The 17,368-nt window shown below is 37.9% G+C and overlaps 1 protein-coding gene across 5 annotated transcripts in view; it reads left to right on the top strand.

Annotated features, from left to right (window-relative positions):
- SLC5A1 (solute carrier family 5 member 1) overlaps positions 1-17,368 on the top strand; it is a 73,834-nt gene that overhangs the window by 51,986 nt on the left and 4,480 nt on the right. For 2 of the 5 annotated variants that reach the window (XM_028124703.2, XM_088019691.1), the window contains exons 13-14: positions 1,077-1,292; positions 4,263-4,368. In XM_028124703.2, coding sequence (XP_027980504.1) covers positions 1,077-1,292; positions 4,263-4,368 — 322 coding nt within the window. Of the gene's footprint in view, positions 1-1,076; positions 1,293-4,262; positions 4,369-8,787; positions 8,794-13,016; positions 13,023-17,368 lie in introns of all 5 variants that reach the window. The other 3 variants (XM_028124705.2, XM_088019690.1, XM_028124704.2) reach the window with 3 other exon arrangements.

Raw genomic sequence — 17,368 nt, 5'->3', positions numbered from 1 at the left:
GAGGATGCGCCCACTCAATTCTGTCTTGGGAGGATGAGAAGGGACGTTTAAGCTAGAAAAAGGTTACCAGGAAGGGAAGAGCTTGTGCTCTCTCAGACAGAGAGTGACCTGTGCAAAGACCTAGGACGTAAATACACATGACATATAAAGTGCAGGGGTACCCATGGCTAGGAAAGTTCAACGATCAACGTTTGAAAGGAAGGCTCTTTTTTTCACCTTTCTGTGAGCTCACTGTACTTTTTCACTGGTCCTTTTAAAATGTGGCCTCTATATTCAGACCTGGTTCTCTAGGTGAGGACTGACCAAAAAGGAAGCAAGAAGGAAGTAAGGAAGGAGGGGAAGGAAGGAAGGAAGGAAGGAAGGAAGGAAGGAAGGAAGGAAGGAAGGAAGGAAGGAAGGAAGGAAGGGAGGGATGGAGGGAGGGAGGGGTTAAAAAACTCTGAAAAATTGTACCCCAGTATTTTTAGTCTCTTAAAGGCTTTCCATATTTCTAATATGCAAACCCAAAACTTAATGTGAAGACACATAGTATAATTTTATGTTCTCAAATTAAAAACAGTGACTTTGGATCTATAAAAGGGGCTAATGAAGAAAGTAGTATTTATATTTTGATGGAAACATCTCTTTCTCTTCCATCCCCAAAAGACCCAATTTGTTTTTCAGTGTCTTCGAGGAAAACAAATTACTTCACAAGTAATTATAATACCTCTGAATATGCCTAAATCTGGAGGCTAATGTAGCTACAGGGAGGAGATTAAAATTATTTTTAAAATTAAAAATTAATTTTTGGAATTAAGACTTTGGGTTGATACTTGACACCAGGTATTAGACACTGTTACCCCATTATATTATGAATCTTGTTTTATGACCCAGGTAAAATCATGTCACTGAAACATGATAAACACACCTTCTGAAGGCTTGGGCCTGACATCACACTCTTAGCCATATTCTGAATGCCAGCGTTCTGGCTTCAGAAGGCTTGAAGCTATCATTTGTCTCATATTTATTCCTTTGACCCCAGGAATGCCCAGCTGTTTTGTGTTTGGTGTTAATTAGCCCAGGGTTTTCTTTCACAGGGAGCCTTCTGGGGACTGATCATAGGATTTCTGATCGGGATATCCCGTATGGTGGCTGAATTTGCCTATGGAACTGGGAGCTGCATGCAGCCCAGCAACTGTCCCACAATTATCTGTGGTGTTCACTACCTGTACTTTGCCATCATCCTCTTTGTCATTTCTGTCATCATCATTGTGGTCGTCTCTCTCTTCACCAAGCCAATTCCAGATGTGCATGTGAGTATCCATTTTGGAGAATGTGTCTTGCCCTTGTTTCATGCTCATGCTGCAACACCCATCTTGTTGCCCTTTGCTCAATTAGACAACTCACACTCACATGACTAAAACAGTCCATACTTGCCATTGGTTTTACATAGAAAGACACAGACCAGAAAACAGTGTGCCAGTAAGGCGGTATCAAGTGTGTGTCTTCGGCTGGAGTCCTCATATTTCAATCCAGGGGCTAGTCTCTGGATCCTGCTCCCCAGGTGACCACAGGTGCAAGGGAATGGGATCACATGAGTGAGCACAGGGGCTAGCCTGGTTTAGATGCTCATGTCTCAAATAGAAACTTAGATTTCTTCTAGTAGTCCCATGGCATAACTTCCAGGGGTCCCAGCAAGGAACATACTTAGTTACAAAAATCACCACACTCAGGGAAATTTGAAGTATGATATACCCTTAATTTTTTCCCCAGCTAACCCTCTAAACAATTACCCGTATAATTCGAGAAATTTCAAACAATATCAAAGTCAAATTGATTCAAGATTCCAAAAACGACAACTACTCTTCTTTAACTCTAGATGTCACCCTTGGTTTAGGATTTATTCATAGCCCTCCCAATGCAGATGAAGATTTCCAATTATAGGCCGTTTTTACCATAAGCAGTATAATCTGGCAATCCACACAGCTAATACTTTACCTTTTTCAGGTTTCCAAAGAACAGAGCTAGAGTTAACCCAAGATCATATTTGTCCATAGAGAAAGAGAAAGGGTTTTTCTTTTAGTCTTTTAAAAACATTTTAAATTCAATTAATTAACATATAATGTATTATTTGTTTCAGGGGTACAGGTCTGTGATTCATCAATCTTGTATAATACCCAGCGCTCATTACAACACATACCTCTCCAATGTCCATCACCCCATTCCCCCATTCCCCCACCCCCTTGCCTCCAGCAACCCTGTTTGTTTCCTAAGATTGAGAGTCTCTTATGGGTTGTCTCCCTCTGGTTTCATCTTGTTTCATTTTTTCCTCTCTTCCCCTATGATCCTCTGCCTTGTTTCTTAATTCCACATATCAGTGAGATCATATGATAATTGTCTTTCTCTGATTAGTTATTTCGCTTAGCATAACACCCTCTAGTTCCAACCACGTTGTTGCAAATGGTTAAGATTTCAATTTTTTTGATGACTGAGTAATATTCCATTGTATATATGGACTACATCTTCTTTATCCTTTCATCTATCAATGGACATCTGGCCTCTTTCCATAGTTTGTCTGAGAAAGGGTTTTGTTAACTTTTTACTCACGCACACACAAATACAGGGACTTATGGAATCCCTAAGAGACCTTCAACCTCATTGCCAAATTTTCAAAGCTCTGACTAATCTTAATGTCAAACAAAGACTACTTTTATAGCAGAAGAACCACCATTATGTTTTTTGGCTGAATCTGTCAGTAGGCTTTTTCGTGTTGTATTAACTGCTTTCTGATGTCTCAGCATTTGCACGTGTTGCAGTCCCAAACACATTAGCTCAATGATTCCTCTTGAAGTAGAGAAAGCAAGGTAGTCACCAAAGAGGGCATAGTTGGAATGAATACATTTCATTGACTTTCAGACTTCTTCAAGTTTCTGGTTCCATGTCCATAGAAACTCTGTCTCTGGTGCTACTCTATTCTTTTTTTTAAAATTTTATTATTGTTATGTTAATCACCATACATTATATCATTAGTTTTTGATGTAGTGTTCCATGATCCATTGTTTGTTCATAACACCCAGTGCTCCATGCAGAATGTGCCCTCTTTAATACCCATCACCAGGCTAACCCATCCCCCTACCCTCCTCCCCTCTAGAACCCTCAGTTTGTTTTTCAGAGTCCATCGTCTCTCATGGTTCGTCTCCCCCTCTGACTTACTCCCCTTCATTCTTCCTCTCCTGCTATCTTCTTCTTTTTCTTTTTTCTTAAAATATGTTACGTTATTTGTTTCAGAAGTACAGATCTGTGATTCAACAGTCTTGCACAATTCACAGTGCTCACCATAGCACATACCCTCCCCAATGTCTATCATGCAGCCACCCCATCCCTCCCACCCCCAACCACTCTAGTAACACTCAGTTTGTTTCCTGAGATTAAGAATTCCTCATATCAGTGAGGTCATATGATACATGTCTTTCTCTGATTGACTTATTTCACTAAGCATAACACCCTCCAGTTCCATCCACGTTATTGCAAATGGCAAGATCTCATTCCTTTTGATGGCTGCATAATATTCCATTGTGTATATATACCACATCTTCTTTATCCATTCATCTGTCAATGGACATCTTGGCTCTTTCCACAGTTTGGCTATTGTGGACATTGCTGCTATAAACATTGGGGTGCACGTACCCCTTCGGGTCCCTACATTTGTATCTTTGTGGTAAATACCCAGTAGTAGTGCTACCCTATTCTAATATGGCTCATGATTCTATAGATTATCTTCTTATAATGTGACAAACACATAGTATAAATCTCTGCTCTTATACTGCTGGTCTGAACAAATAGGCATTTAGTCTTCATTCTTAGCAATAGTGCTGAAAGAAACAATTTAGTTATCATATGTAAGAAGAGTTCATTCATTCAAGACAGACATTTCTTTATTCAAGGCAGTCTCTTAGTCTTTGAATATTATAATAAGGGCTTGTATATTCATGTGTATAATTTACACTGAAGTGCCCAACTTATTTAGAGATAATGTGGATGGAAACTGTTATCTATGTTTTTGTTGGTACTGAGAGGCCACAGTAGCTCTTTTTTTGTTGTTGTTGTTTTTATTTTTTAATGAGTTTCATTCAGCAAACACTGGCCACACTGTGTTCTAGAGCCTTTACTAGCCATCCACTGAGACCTTTCAGGAAGTGATGCACATCTCTTTTTTTCTCTCAACTTCTTGGCATGAGGCACTATTTGGATCTTTCTGCCAACCTGTTTTGCTTTCCCCACAGCTCTACCGCCTGTGTTGGAGCCTGCGCAACAGCAAAGAGGAGCGTATTGACTTGGATGCAGAAGAGGAGGACATTCAAGAAACCCCAGAGGAGACCATTGAAATAGGTGATTTGTGATTCAGAGCCTATCCCAAGCCCTAAAAATTTACTCCTCCAACAGAAAGACCACCTTACTGAAGTCTTTACAAAATGCTTACATCAAAGCTCAGATCTCTCTTTAGAAGGGAGTAATGAGTGAGGTGGGGGATGAGATGGATAAATGGGTTTTGGGAAGTTCACTCTGAGGCCAGGTCAAGGGGAAGAGAGAGGTGCAAAATCACCCCCGCCTCCTTATACCTCATATAGTTCACAGTGCTCAGTAAGTATCAGTGGCGTATTTGCCACGCTGACTTGATATGGAGCATGACCAGAGAGAAGGAAAAAGAGCCTGAACTGAAAGTAGATGGATCCTAAGCTATTGTCAGTCTAGTGACATCAGGAAGATAGGTGAGAAGCTCTTGGGGGTCTTTTGTCCACATAAGATATAGAATATAAAATTTCTCTGAAGTCCAGTAAGATAATGCTTAGTCAGTGTTCAGAGATTTATCCTGATCATGGAGAAAAGCTTTCCTCAGCTTTTGTGTTGGAACTTTTTCTCCTTACATGGGACTGGTGCACACATAAAGGATGGTTGCGGAGATGTGTGGTGTGCCAAGGTGTGGGAGAACAAGGTCATAGGTGCTTTATCTGGTGCTGGGCTAGAGGTCTCATCATTCCATCTGAAGGGAAGCACAGACAGAGCAGAATAAGTTCTAAATATGGCCATCAGAAATATCACAGAATCCTAGCTCTGGAAAGGGCCCTAGAGATCATTTGATCTTAAGGCCTTATTTTACAGATATATAAACTGAGGCCCAGGAAGGGAGAGGCTTGGCCTATTATCCCAGCTCTGATACAATCTGCTCTTGGTCTGTAAGCACTTTTTAGTTTTGAAACCTGTGACTCTGCATGTACTAGAAGGAACCTGGAGCCATAGGCAGTTGACCATGTTATTAAAAAAGACCTTTTCTGCTTTCTTGGAGCAGGGAGGCATGAACATGCTGTTTGGGGTTGCCATAAACCATGATCTGGGGCACAGTCAGGACACGAATTTTCGAGGAGGGACCCAACAAGTGGCAGATCTGGGGAGACTCCCCTTCCTCCCCCGGGGAGGAGCGGTACGGGACTGCACCCCAGGAATCTGCTGGGTTTGGAGAGGCCAAACAGGGTCGTGTGCCAGAGATAGAAATGCTTGGTCACAGGCCAGGTGAGCATGGAGTGTGGCCTGAGCCCAGGGAGAAAGGAGTGATTGACTGCTTTTCTCTGGGGGCTCACTGAGGAGTGGGGCCCCGAATTTTCAGCTCCTCTGGGGCAGAGATTGGGAGGCTGCCATTTTCACTCTCATCCTCCAAAGCTGTATGGAAAGTTTGCAGGGAACAAAAGCTACCGAGAGCAAACCGAGCAGATTACCTAACCTGGCCCCTGACAAGGGCGGTGCAATTCTGTCTTGGGCAAAGACATTTGAGAATTGCTGCAACAGGCCCTTCCCCCAGAAGATCAGCAAGAACAGCCAGCCAAGACCAAGTTTACTGATCAATGAGAACGGCAGAACTCCAGCACTAGGGGAATACAGACATAGAATTCATGGCTTTTCCCCCCATTATTCTTTAGTCTATCAAAGTTAATTTTTAAAATTTTCTTTATTTTTTCTTTTTCTGTTTTTTTTTTGAATTTTTCTTCTTCCCTTTTCAACGAACATCTTATCTTATCAATTCCTTTTTTAAAAATCTTTTTTAATTTTCATTTTTAGAGTCAAATTCTATCCATTTGTTGTAGTTAACCTTATTTTTTGTATGTATGTATTTTTTGTATTATGTTTGTATGTATACGTATATATATATGTATGTATATATATACATATATAAATGAGTTTTTCTCTCTTTAAAATTTTGGGATACAGTTTCTTCTAACAGACCAAAATATACCCTAAATCTCTAGTGTATGGCTTTGTTCTAGTCTCCTGCCAGATCACATCCTCTCCCACCCTTTTGAAAAATTTTTCTTCTCTTTTCAACCAACTTCTTATCTTATCAATTCCTTTTATAAAATCTTTTATAATTTTCATCTTTACAGTCATATTCAATCCCTTCATTGTATTTACCCTTATTTTTGTACATTTATAAGTTTTTCTTTCTTTAAAATTTTGGGAGGCAGTTTCTTCTAACAGACCAAAATACATCCAAAATCTAATGTGTAGCTCTGATCTATTCACCAGCCTGATCATATTCTTCTTCTTCTTTTTTCTTTCCATTTCTTTTCCCCCCGGTTTTGGGTCTCTTCTGATTTATTTAGTGTATATTTTTCTGGGGTCATTGTTACCCTTTTAGCATTTTGTTCTCTCATTCATCTATTCTCTTCCGGACAAAATGACAAGACAGAAAAACTCACCTAAAAAAAAAAAAAAAAAAAGAACAAGAGGCAGTACTGACTGCTAGGGACCTAATCAATGTGGACATTAGTAAGATGTCGGAACTGGAGTTCAGAATGATGATTATAAAGATCCTAGCTGGGCTTGAAAGAAGCATGGAAGATACTAGAGAATCCCTTCCTGGAGAAATAAAAGAACTAAAATCTAACCAAGTCGAAATCAAAAAGGCTATTAATGAGGTGCAATCAAAAATGGAGGCTCTAACTGCTAGGAAAAATGAGGCAGAAGAGAGAATTAGTGATATAGAAGACCAAATGATGGAGACTAAAGAAGCTGAGAAAAAGTGATAAACAACTACTGGATCACAAGAGCAGAATTCGAGAGATAAGTGATACCATAAGACAAAACAATATTAGAATAATTGGGGTCCCAGAAGGAGAAAGAGAGAGAGGGGCAGAAGGTATATTGGAGCAAATTATAGTGGAGAACGTCCCTAATTTGGGGAAGGAAACAGGCATCAAAATCCAGGAGACACAGAGAACCTCCCCCCAAATCAATAAAAATAGGTCAACACCCTGACATCTAATAGTAAAACTTACAAGTCTCAGAGACAAATAGAAAATCCTGAAAGCAGCTCGGGACAAGAGGTCTGTAACCTACAATGGTAGAAACATTAGGTTGGCAGACCTATCCACAGAGACCTGGCAGGCCAGAAAGGACTGGTGTGATATATTCAGAGCATGAAACAAGAAAAATATGCAGCCAAGAATACTATATCCAGCTAGGCTGTCATTGAAAATAGAAGGAGAAATAAAAAGCTTCCAGGACAAACAAAAACTAAAAGAATTTGCAAATACGAAACCAGCCCTACAAGAAATATTGAAAGGGGTCCTCTAAGCAAAGAGAGAGCCTAAAAGTAACATAGACCAGAAAGGAATAGAAACAATATACAGTAGCCTTACAGGAAACTTTACACAGTACACATTACAGGAAATACAGTGGCACTAAATTCATATCTTTCCATAGTTACTATGACTGTAAATGAGCTAAATGCTCCAATCAAAAGACACAGGATATCAGATTGGATTAAAAAACAAGACCCAATATGCTGCCTGCAAGAGACTCATTCAGACCCAAAGACACCTCCAGATTGAAAGTGAGGGGCTAGAAAACCATTTACCATTCTAATGAACATCAAAAGAAAGCTGGGATGGCAATCCTTATATCAGACAAATTAGATTTTAAACCAAAGACTATAGTAAGAGATGAGGAAGGACACTATATCCTACTTAAAGGGTCTATCCAACAAGAAGATCTAACAATTGTAAATATCTATGCCCCTAACATGGGAGCAGCCAATTATATAAGCCAATTAATAACAAAAGCAAAGAAACACATCAATGACAATACAATAATAGTAGGGGACTTTAACACCCCCCTCACAGAAATGGACAGATCATCCAAGCAAAAGATCAACAAGGAAATAAAGGCTTTAAATGACACACTGGACCAAATGGGCTTCACAGATATATTCAGAACATTCCATCCCAAAGCAACAGAATACACATTCTTCTCTAGTGCCCATGGAACATTCTCCAGAATAGATCACATCCTAGGTCACAAATCAGGTCTCAACCAGTACCAAAAGATTGGGATCATTCCCTGCATATTTTCAGACCACAGTGCTTTGAAACTAGAACTCAATCACAAGAGGAAAGTCGGAAAGAGCTCAAATACATGGAGGCTAAAGAGCATCCTCCTAAAGAATGAATGGGTCAACCAGGAAATTAAAGAAGAATTAAAACAAATCATGGAAACAGATGAAAATGAAAACACAACTGTTCAAAATCGTTGGGATACAACAAAGTTGGTCCTAAGAGGAAATTATATAGCAATACAAGCCTTTCTCAAGAAACAAGAAAGGTCTCAAATACACAACCTAACCCTACACCTAAAGGAGCTGGAGAAAGAACAGCAAATAAAGCCTAAACCCAGCAGGAGAAGAGAAATAATAAAGATCAGAGCAGAAATCAATGAAATAGAAACCAAAAGAACAGTAGAACAGATCAATGAAACTAGGAGCTGGTTCTTTGAAAGAATTAATAAGATTGATAAACCCTTGGCCAGATTTATTAAAAAGAAGTGACCCAAATAAATAAAATCATGAATGAAAGAGGAAAGATCACGACCAACACCAAAGAAATACAAACAGTTATAAGAACATATTACGAGCAACTATATGCCAGCAAATTAGACAATCTGGAAGAAATGGTTGCATTCCTAGAGACGTATAAACTATCAAAACTGAACCAGGAAGAAATAGAAAACCTGAACAGACCCATAACCACTAAGGAAATTGAAGCAGTCATCAAAAATCTCCCAACAAACAAGAGCCCAGGGCCAGATGGCTTCCCAGGGGGATTCTACCAAACGTTTAAAGAAGAATTAATACCTATCCTTCTGAAACTGTTCCAAAAAATAGAAATGGAAGAAAAACTTCCAAATTCATTTTACGAGGCCAGCATTACCTTGATCCCAAAACCAGACAAGACCCCACCAAAAAGGAGAATTACAGACCAATATCCCTGATGAACATGGATGCAAAAATTCTCACCAAAACACTAGCCAGTAGGATCCAACAGTATATTAAAAGGATTATTCAGTACGACCAAGTGTGATTTATTCCTGGGCTGTAAGTTTTGTTCAACATCGGCAAATCAATCAATGTGATACAATACATTAATAAAAGAAAGAACGAGAACCATATGATCCTCTCAATAGATGCAGAAAAAGCATTTGACAAAGTACAGCATCCTTTCTTGATTAAAACTCTTCAGAGTGTAGGGATAGAGGGTACATACCTCAATATCATAAAAGCCATCTCTGAAAAACCCACAGCAAATATCATTCCCAATGGGGAAAAACTGAGAGCTTTTCCCCTAAGGTCAGGAACACAGCAGGGATGTCCACTATCACCACTACTATTCAACATAGTACTAGAAGTCCTAGCCTCAGCAATCAGACAACAAAAAGAAATACAAGGCATCCAAATTGGCAAAGAAGAAGTCAAACTCTCACTGTTTGCAGATGATATGATACTTTATGTGGAAAACCCAAAAGACTCCACCCCAAAACTGCTAGAACTCATACAGGAATTCAGTAAAGTGGCAGAATATAAAATCAATGCACAGAAATCAGTGGCATTTCTATACACCAACAAGACAGAAGAAAGAGAAATTAAGGAGTCGATCTCAGTTACAGTTGCACCCAAAACCATAAGATACCCAGGAATAAATTAACCAAAGAGGTAAAGAATCTGTTCTCAGAAAACTATAGAATACTCATGAAAGAAATTGAGGAAGACACAAAGAAATGGAAAAACGTTCCATGCTCATGAATTGAAAGAACAAATATTGTGAAAATCTCTATGCTACCTAGAGCACTCTACACATTTAATGCAACCCCTATCAAAATACCATCCACTTTTTCCAAAGAAATGGAACAAATAATCCTAAAATTTGTATGGAACCAAAAAAGACCCCAAATAGCCAGAGGAATATTGAAAAAGAAAAGCAAAGCTGGAGGCATCACAATTCCGGACTTCAAGCTCTATTACAAAGGTGTAATCATCAAAACAGTATGGTACTGGCACAAAAAACAGACACATAGCTCAATGGAACAGAATAGAGAGCCGAGAAATGGACCCTCAACTCTATGGTCAACTCATCTTCGACAAAGCAGGAAAGAATGCCCAATGGAAAAAAGACAGTCTCTTCAACAAATGGTGTTGGGAAAATTGGACAACCATATGCAGAAGAATGAAACTGGACCTTTATACCACACACAAAAATAGACTCTAAATGGATGAAAGACCTAAATGTGAGACAGGAATCCATCAAAATCCTAAAGGAGAACACAGGAAGCAACCTCTTCGGCCTCAGCCACAGCAACTTCTTCCTAGACACATCGCCAAGGACAAGGGCAGCAAGGGCAAAAATGATCTATTGGGACTTCATTAAGATTAAAAGCTTTTGCACAGCAAAGGAAACAGTCAATAAAACCAAAAGACAACTGACAGAATGGGAGAAGATATTTGCAAATGACATATCAGATAAAGGGCTAGTATCCAAAATCTAAAAGAACTTATCAAACTCAACACCCAAAGAACAAATAACCCAATCAAGAAATGGGCAGAAGACATGAACAGACATTTCTGGAAAGAAGACATCCAAATGGCCAACAGACACATGAAAAAGTGCTCAACATCTCTTAGCCCAGGGAATTCCAAATCAAAACCTCAATGAGATACCACCTCACACTAGTTAGAATGGCTAAAATTAACAAGTCAGGAAGTGACAGATGTTGGCGAGGATGTGGAGAGAGGGGAACCCTCCTACACTGTTGGTGGGAATGCAAGCTGGTGCAGCCACTCTGGAAAACAGTATGGAGGTTCCTCAAACAGTTGAAAGTAGAGCTACCCTACGACCCAGTAATTGCTCTCCTGGGTATTTACCCCAAAGATACAAATTTAGTGATCCAAAGGGGTACGTGCACCCCAATGTTTATAGCAGCAATGTCCACAATAGCCAAACTATGGAAAGAGCCAAGATGTCCATCAACAGATGAATGGGTAAAGAAGATGTTATGTATATACACAATGGAATATTATGCAGCCATCAAAAAAATGAAATCTTGCCATTTGCAATGATGTGGATGAAACTAGAGGGTATTATGCTAAGCGAAATAAGTCAATCAGAGAAAGACAAGTATCATATGATTTCACTGATATGAGGAATTTGAGAAACAAGATAGAGGATCATAGGGGAAGGGAGGAAAAAAATGAAACAAGATGAAACCCAGAGAGGGAGACAAACCATAAGAGACTCTTAATCTCAGGAAACAAACTGAGGGTTGCTGGAGTGGTGGGGGGTGGGAGGGATGGGGTGGCTGGGTGATGGACATTGGGGAGGGTATGTGCTATGGTGAGTGCTGTGAATTTTGTAAGACTGATGAATGACAGACCTGTACCTCTGAAACAAATAATACATTATATGTTAAGAAAAAAAAAGAAGATAATAGGAAGGGAAAAATGAAGTGGGGGAGTCGGAGGGGGGAGACAAACCATGAGACTACGGACTCTGAGAAACAAAGTGAGGGTTTTAGAGGGGAGGGGTGGGGGATGGGTTAGCCTGGTGATGGGTATTAAGGAGGGCATGTATTGCATGGAGCACTGGGTGTTATACATAAACAATGAATCGTGGATCACTACATCATACTAATGATGTAATGTATGGTGACTAACAACATAATAAAATAAAATAAAAAAAACCAAATGTGTCTCCACATTAGCAAGAATATCATAGATTTAAAAGACTAACTTATTTCACTTAGCATTATACTCCCTAGCGCCATCCATGTAGTTGCAAATGGCAAGATTTTATTCTTTTTTATGCCTGACTAATATTCCATGGTATATTTCTATCTATCTACATCATCTGTCTCTATCACATCTTCTTTATCCATTCATCTATTGGTAGACTTGGGCTGCTTCCATAAATTGGCTATAGTAAATAATGCTGCAATAAATATAGGGGTCATATATCTTTATGAGTTATTGTTTTCATATTCTTTGGGTAAATTTCCAGTAGTATGATTACTGGATTACATGGTAATTCTATTTTTAATTTTTTGAGGAACCTCTACTCTTTTCCACAGTGGCTGTACCAGTTTGCTTTCCCACCAACAGTGCATAAGAGCTTCTTTTTGTCCACATCCTCACCAGCGCTTGTTGTTTCTTGTGTTTTTGATTTTAGCCATTGTGATAGCCATGAGGTGGTATCTCATTATACTTTTGGTTTGCATTTCCCTGATGATAAGTGATGTGGAGCATCTTTTCACCTGTCTGTTGTCCATCTGTATGTCTTCTTTGGAGAAATATCTATTCATATTTTTTGCCCATTTTTAAATTGGAGTATTATTTTTGTGTGTGTGTGTTGAATTGTATAAGTTCTTCATATGTTTTGGATACTAACCCTTTATCAGATACATCATTTACAAATATCTTCTCACATTCAGTCGGCTTTTAGTTTTGTTGATTGTTTGCTGTGCAGAAGCTTTTTATTTTGATGTACTCCCAATAGTGTATTTTTGCTTTTGTTTCCCTTGTCTCAGGAGACATATCTAGAAAAATATTGCTATGACTGATGTCAGAGAAATTACTGTCTGCACTCTTCAAGGATTTTTATGGTTTCAGGTCTCACATTTAGGTCCTTATTTCATTTTGAGTTTATTTTTGTGTATGGTATAAGAAAGTGGTCTAGTTTCATTCTTTTTGAATGTAGCTGTCCAGTTTACTCAACACCAGTTGTTGAAGTGACTTTTTCCCATTGCATATTTTTGCCTCCTTTGTTGAAGGTTAATTGTCCATATAATTGTGCATTTATTTCTAAGTTTTCTGTTCCATTCCACTGATCTATATGTCTATTTTTGTGCTAATACCATAATGTTTTGATTACTACAGCTTTGTAATATATCTTAAAATATAGGATTGTGATACCTTCAGTTTTGTTCTTCTTTTTCAAGATTGCTTTCACTATTTGAGGTCTTTTGTGGTTCCATACAAATTTTAAGATTATTTGTTCTAGTTCTGCAAAAAGTGCTGTTGGTATTTCGATAGAGGTTGCATTAAATCTGCGGATTGCTTTGAGTAATATGGAAATTTTAACAACATTTTTTTCTCCCAATCCATGAGCATGGAATATCTTTCCATTTCTTTGTGTTCTCTTCAATTTCTTTCATCAGTGCTTTATATTTTGAGAGTATAGGTCTTTCACCTCCTTGGTTAAGTTTGTTGCTAGGTATTTTATCATTTTTGTGAAATTGAAATGTTTTCTTGATTTCTCTTTTTTACACTTAATACATTATTAATGTATAGAAATGCATTAGATTTCTGTATACTGATTTTGCATCCCACAACTTTACTGAAGTCATTTACCAGTTCTAGTAGTTTTTTGGTGCAGTCTTAGGATTTAATATGTAGTACCATGTCATCTGCAAATAGTGAAAGTTTTACTTCTTCCTTACCAATTGGATGCTTTTTAATAAAAACCATTCATTGTCTCATTTCTGTGGCTAGGACTTTCAATACTATGTTGAATAAAAGTGGTGAGAGTGGACATCCTTGTCTTGTTCCTGACCTTAGGAGAAAGGCTCTCAGTTTTTCCCCATTGACCATAATGCTTACTATGGGTTTTTCATACATGGCCTTTATTATGTTGTGGTATGTTCCCTCTAAACCTACCTTACTGAGGGTTTTATTGTGAATGGATGTTGTACTTTGTCAAATGCTTTTTCTGTATCTATTGAAATGATCATATGGTTTTTATTCTTTCTCTTATTGATGTGATGTGCTATGTTGATTGATTTGTGAATAATGAAACACCCTTGCATCCCAGGAATAAATCCCACTTGATCATGGTGAATGATTTTTTTAAATGTATTATTGGATTTGGTTTGCTAATATTTTGTTGAAGATTTTTTAAAAATCTATGTTCATAAGAGTTATTGACTTATAGTTATCTCTTTTTTTGGTGTCTTTATCTGGTTTTAGTGTCAGGATGATACTGCTCTCATAGAATGAGTTTGAAAGCTTTCCTTCCTCTTTTATTTCTTGGAATAGTTTGAGAAGACCAGGTATTAATGTTTGGTAGAATTCACCTGTGAAGCTGTCTGTCCTCGACTCTTGTTTTTTGGAGTTTTTTGATTATTGATTCAATTTTATTGCTGGTAATTGGTCTGTTCAAATTTTCTATTTCTTCCTGATTCAGTTTTGGGAGGTCTATGTTTCTATGGAGGTTTATCCATTTCTTCTAGATTGTTCAATTTGTTGGCATATAATTTTTCATAATATTCTCTTACAATCCCTTGTATTTCTGTGGTGTGGGTGTTATTTTTCCTTTTATTTTTGAGTTTATTTACTTGAGTCCTCTGTCTCTCTTTTTCTCTCTCTCTCTTTTTCTTTGATGCATCTGGCTAAAGGTATATTAAGTTTGTTGGTCTTTTCAGCAAACCTGGTTTCAATAAACCTGGCTCCTGTTTCATTGATCTGTTCTATTGTGTGTGTGTGTTTTAGTTTCTATTTTGTTTATTTCTTCTCTAATCTTTATTATTTCCTTCCTTCTACTGGTTTTGGGTTTTGTTTGTTCTTCTTTTTCTAGCTCCTTTAGGTATAAGATTAGGTTGTTTATTTTAGGTTTTCCTTGCTTCTTGAGGTAGGCCTGTATTGCTGTACACCTCCCTCCTAGAACAGCTCTTGCTGCATCCCAAAGATTGTGGACCATTGTGTTTTTAGTTTCATTTGTCTCCATGTATTTTTTTTATTTCCTCTTTGATTTCTTGGTTGACCTACTCATTGTTTATAGCATGTTATTTAACCTCCATGTGTTTGTGTTTTTTTCCCAGATTTTTCCTTGTGATTGATTTCTAGTTTTATAGCATTGTGTTAAAAAAGATGTATGATATGACTGATTTTTTTGAATTTGTTGAGGCTTATTTTGTGGTTTAATATGTGATCTATTCTCAGGAATGTTCCATGAGAAGAATGTGTATTCTGCTGTTTTAGGGTGAATGTTTTGAATATGTCTGTTAGATCCATTTGGTCCAGTGTGTCATTTAAAGCCACCATTTCTTTGTTGATTTTCTGTTTAAATGATCTATACATTGATGTAAGGCGGGTGTTAAAGTCTCCTACTATTATTGTATTGCCATCAGTTTCTTCTTTTATGTTTGGTATTAGTTGCTTTATGTATTTGGGTGCTCTCAGGTTGGGTTCATAATTATTTACAATTGTTATATCTCTTGTTGTATTGTTCCCTTTATGATTATATAGTGCCCTTCTTTGTCTCTTGTAATACTCTGATTTAAAGTCAATTTTGTCCAATGTAAGTACTGCTACCCTGGCTTTCTTTTCACTTCCATTTGCATTTTCCCTCCCTTCACTTTCAATCTGCACATCTTTAGGTCTGAAATGAGTCTCTTGTAGGCAGCATCCAGATGGGTCTTGCTTTTTTATCCATTCTGTCACCCTATGTCTTTTGATTGGTGCATTTAGTCCATTTACAGTCAAAGTAATTATCGATAGGTATGTACTTATTTCCATTTTGTTACTTGTTTTATGGTTGTTTTTGTAGTTCTCTGTTTATGCTTTTGCTCTCTTCTCTCATGGTTTGTTGGATTTCTTTAGTAATATAGTTGGATTCCTTTTTCTTTCTCTTTTTTGCATATTACCAGTTTTTTATTTTTGGTTACCATTAGGTTTGTATATTACATCTTATGCCTATACAGTCTATATTAACTAGTGGTTGCTTAAGCTTGAACCCAATCTTTAGTCCTCTCTCCATCACGTTTTAGATATATGGTGTCATACTTTGCATCCTTTTATTTTGTGACTCCCTTAACTGATATTTTATAGATATACTTATTTTTATTGTTTTTGTCTTTCTTATTTTTCCTACTCCTTTTTTTTCCACTCAAAGAGTCCCCTTTAACATTTCTGGTTTTGTGCTCATGAATTCCTTTAACTTTTGTTTGTCTGGGAAACTTTTTATCTCTCCTTCGATTCTGAATGATGGCCTTGCTGGATAGAATAGTCTTAGCTGCAGATTTTTTTTTTTTTTCCCCTCTCAGCACTTTGAGTAGATCATGTCACTGCCTTCTGGACTGCAGAGTTTCTGCTGAAAAATTAGCTGATAGCTTTATGGGGTTTCCCTTTTATGTAACTGTTTTCTTTCATCCATTCTTTTTTTTTTTTTTTTTTGCTGCTTAAAAAATTCTTTATCTCTACTTTTTGCCATTTTATTTATTATTAAGTTTAAAAAAATTCAATTTAGTTAACATATATGTATTATTATATATCATTAGTTTCAGTGGTAGAATTTAATGATTCATCAGTTGTATATAAGACACAGTACTCATTACATCAAGTGCCCTCCTTAATGCCCATCATCCAGTTACTCCATCCCACCCCCCCCTCCTCTCTAGCAACCTTCTGTTTCCTACAATTAAGAGTCTCTTAGGGGCACCTGGGTGGCTCAGTCATTAAGCGTCTGCCTTCAGCTCAGGTCATGACCCCAGGGTCCTGGGATTGAGCCCCGCATTGGGCTCCCTGCTCAGCGGGAAGCCTGCTTCTCCCTCTCCCACTCCCCCTGCTTGTGTTCTCTCTCTCGCTGTGTCTCTCTCTGTCAAATAAATAAATAAAATCTTAAAAAAAAAAAGAGTCTCTTATGGTTTGCATATCTTCTTTGGAGAAGTGTCTGTTCATATTTTCTGCCCATTTCTTGACCGGATTTTTTGTTTTTTTGGGTGTTGAGTTTGGTAAGTTCTTTATAGATTTTGGATACTAGCCGTTTATCTCATAAGTCATTTGCAAATATCATCTCCCATTCTGTGGGTTGCCTTTTAGTTTTTTTTCACAGTTTCCTTTGCTGTGCAAAAGAGTTTTATCCTGAGGAAGTCCCAATAGTTCATTTTTGCTTTTGTTTCCCTTGCCTTTGGAGACGTGTCTAGGAAGAAGTTGCTGTGGCCAAGGTCAGAGGTTGTTGCCTGTGTTCTCTAGGATTTTGATGGATTCCTGTCTCACATTTAGGTCTTTCATCCATTTTGA

Source organism: Eumetopias jubatus, unplaced genomic scaffold (genome assembly GCF_037043125.1).
Source record: "Eumetopias jubatus isolate StellerSeaLion01/CBP00866 unplaced genomic scaffold, mEumJub1_p1.0 scaffold_16, whole genome shotgun sequence".
NCBI classification, from domain to species: Eukaryota; Metazoa; Chordata; class Mammalia; order Carnivora; family Otariidae; genus Eumetopias; species Eumetopias jubatus.
This window is presented reverse-complemented; position numbering and strand designations above follow the sequence as displayed.